Source organism: Amphimedon queenslandica, unplaced genomic scaffold (genome assembly GCF_000090795.2).
Source record: "Amphimedon queenslandica unplaced genomic scaffold, v1.1 AMPQUscaffold_7812_Cont20241, whole genome shotgun sequence".
NCBI lineage: Eukaryota > Metazoa > Porifera > Demospongiae > Haplosclerida > Niphatidae > Amphimedon > Amphimedon queenslandica.
Genome location: NW_003551908.1, coordinates 1 through 2,226, shown reverse-complemented (window position 1 = coordinate 2,226; position 2,226 = coordinate 1). Strand labels below are relative to the sequence as shown.

The following is a 2,226-nucleotide window of genomic DNA, read 5'->3' as shown; positions in this document are numbered from 1 at the left end:
AGAGAGAGAGAGAGAGAGAGAGAGAAAGAGAGAGAGAGACAGAGAGAGAAAGAGATACATGTATAAATAAAAGAATGAAGACATGTTATACTAAGATGTACCATGATGTATTCCAGACAGTCACCACCAAACAGCTTTGGAACACGATAATCACCATCAACACTGACAGGGGGCCTGGAGGGGAGAGAGAGAGGGAGGGACTCAAATCAAAGTATAAAAGAGAATTAATGTCCTTACACTTTCTGTTCGCTAAGACTCTTATCCACAATCCTTAGTTTAGCAGTCGATACATTCAATTGGGCAGCTCTAAACAACTTCCTTGAGAATACCTGAACACGTTTTGAAAACAAGATAACACACTAGGTTAGGCTAGCATAATGGAACATCTTTATCTACATGTACACATGTTTCATTATATTAAAAGTACTGGAGGTACATTAATGTTAACAGTACACATAAAAGTATATAATATGACTGGCTGACCCCTAGTGTGAAGGAGAAGGTGTCCTCCTTCCCTTTCTGTGAGTTGTGTAAAGCCAATACACCTCTTGTACTCTGTGGTAGGTTCCCTCTGTCCAGTGATGAGGTTTTTGAAGGATTCTCTGGCGGAATGGGCTCCCCAGCCTCCTCAAGAACCCCCAGGGCATCGTCTATTGACTTAACTTTATATTTCTGAAGGTTCTTCGAAGACATGTGCTCTATTGTCTTAGTATCCTGAAGGAAAGAGAGTGAGTATTTCCTGTTAGATACATGCACATGTACATGTAGATGTAATATTAAATATGTATATTTAAAAGTGATGAAAAAAGCACATGCATATCTGTTAGTTTTACATGTACATCTTAAAAGGTGATAATTTTCCAAAAATGTCGCAGTTTGTAAAGGTCCTGTTCTCTATAGGTACATGATTCATACAAACACACATCAACTGTACAAGCAGAGCCTCATAATTCAGCTTTTACTGTTAACATGAAAATAAACAAAATGTCCATATTTGTTCTGACAAAGAACAGCCCCACATGATAATAATAATAATAATATTGATGTTATTAATCCAATACCTCATCAATGGAAGCTTGAAGGTTATTAATTTCAACAGTGATGTTCTTGACAACCTCCTGAGCCTTGAGAAAGACGTCCTTCATGTTAACCTTGTACTCCATAACGTCATCATCACCAAAAGGGACAAAATTAAACTCTGGAGGATGGGTGAAGACAGACGAGAACTCGGATAAGAAGTAGTGAAGGTCGTTTTCAAAATGGAGGGTTTGTGTCTGGTTGATGAGGCCATTGGTTGCTCCTATGGTCTGATTGCAGCTGGTCCTCTCAGCATCAGCGTACGCTTGAGCTAACCTCTTGAATGACTCGTGATAGTCATGATCCATAAACTAAAGAATAAATTGAGATCATGTTAACGCAAAGACAACACTGTATCAACAATACAACTATTAGTACATTAGCTCTTAATCCTATGTTAACGCAAAGATAACACTGTAGTAGTACAACTGTTAATGCATTCTCAATCCAATTCTGATGCAGTGTTAACACAATATGCTTCACTCAAAGCTCCATTTATAATGATCATGCTGGAGCTAATGTTGCCAGACTGACTGTCACAATTATAGCAATTAGACCAGCAACATAATCACATCATTTCTAAAGTTAGACAACAATTGCTGCAAACACTCTGAATTCATTTAATAAGAGTCACATGTATAATGTACATGATATAAAGTACAGGTACATGTACATATAGACTCCAGTACCTCTATTATATTCATCAGGTCCACACTGTAGAAATGAAGGCAGCGGGCATTACTGGCAGCAAGCCTGAGGAGATACTCATTGCGAGCTTTAAGAAGACGACCTTTCTGTTCGTTATACTGCCTCCGGCGCTATTGATGTGTAGAGTAACATGTAAGTATTAATGAGTATAAATACATGTACATGTACGTGTGAGAAGAATTACTAATAATGTCAAAATGTGTTGCATGTTTCTTACTTCTTTCTCTTTTTCTTCTGCTTTCTTCCTCCTAATGGCTGAGCTTTTAGCTGATTCAACTTTCTCCTGACACTTGACCAGTTTGGTGTGAGCTTCAGTACAATGGTGACAAGAGTATTGATACACTTTGGATTGCTAGAGGAGGGGGAGAGAGAGAGGGAGAGAGAGAAAGGAAGAGAGTTAGGAAGAGTGGTGCACACATGTTGTGTGTGTTAATAAAGTAA

General features: G+C 38.4%; 1 protein-coding gene across 1 annotated transcript; it reads right to left on the bottom strand.

Moving 5' to 3' along the window:
- Window positions 1-58: 58 nt before the first annotated feature.
- Window positions 59-2,168, bottom strand: LOC105315823 (uncharacterized; the record flags this gene model as incomplete). Its single annotated transcript, XM_011410582.2, has 6 exons — window positions 2,003-2,168; window positions 1,767-1,895; window positions 1,062-1,388; window positions 484-714; window positions 238-329; window positions 59-174 (listed from the first exon to the last, which is right to left on the bottom strand). Coding segments are annotated over exons 2-6 (781 nt in total), but the record flags the coding sequence as incomplete, so codon positions are not given.
- Window positions 2,169-2,226: the final 58 nt, after the last annotated feature.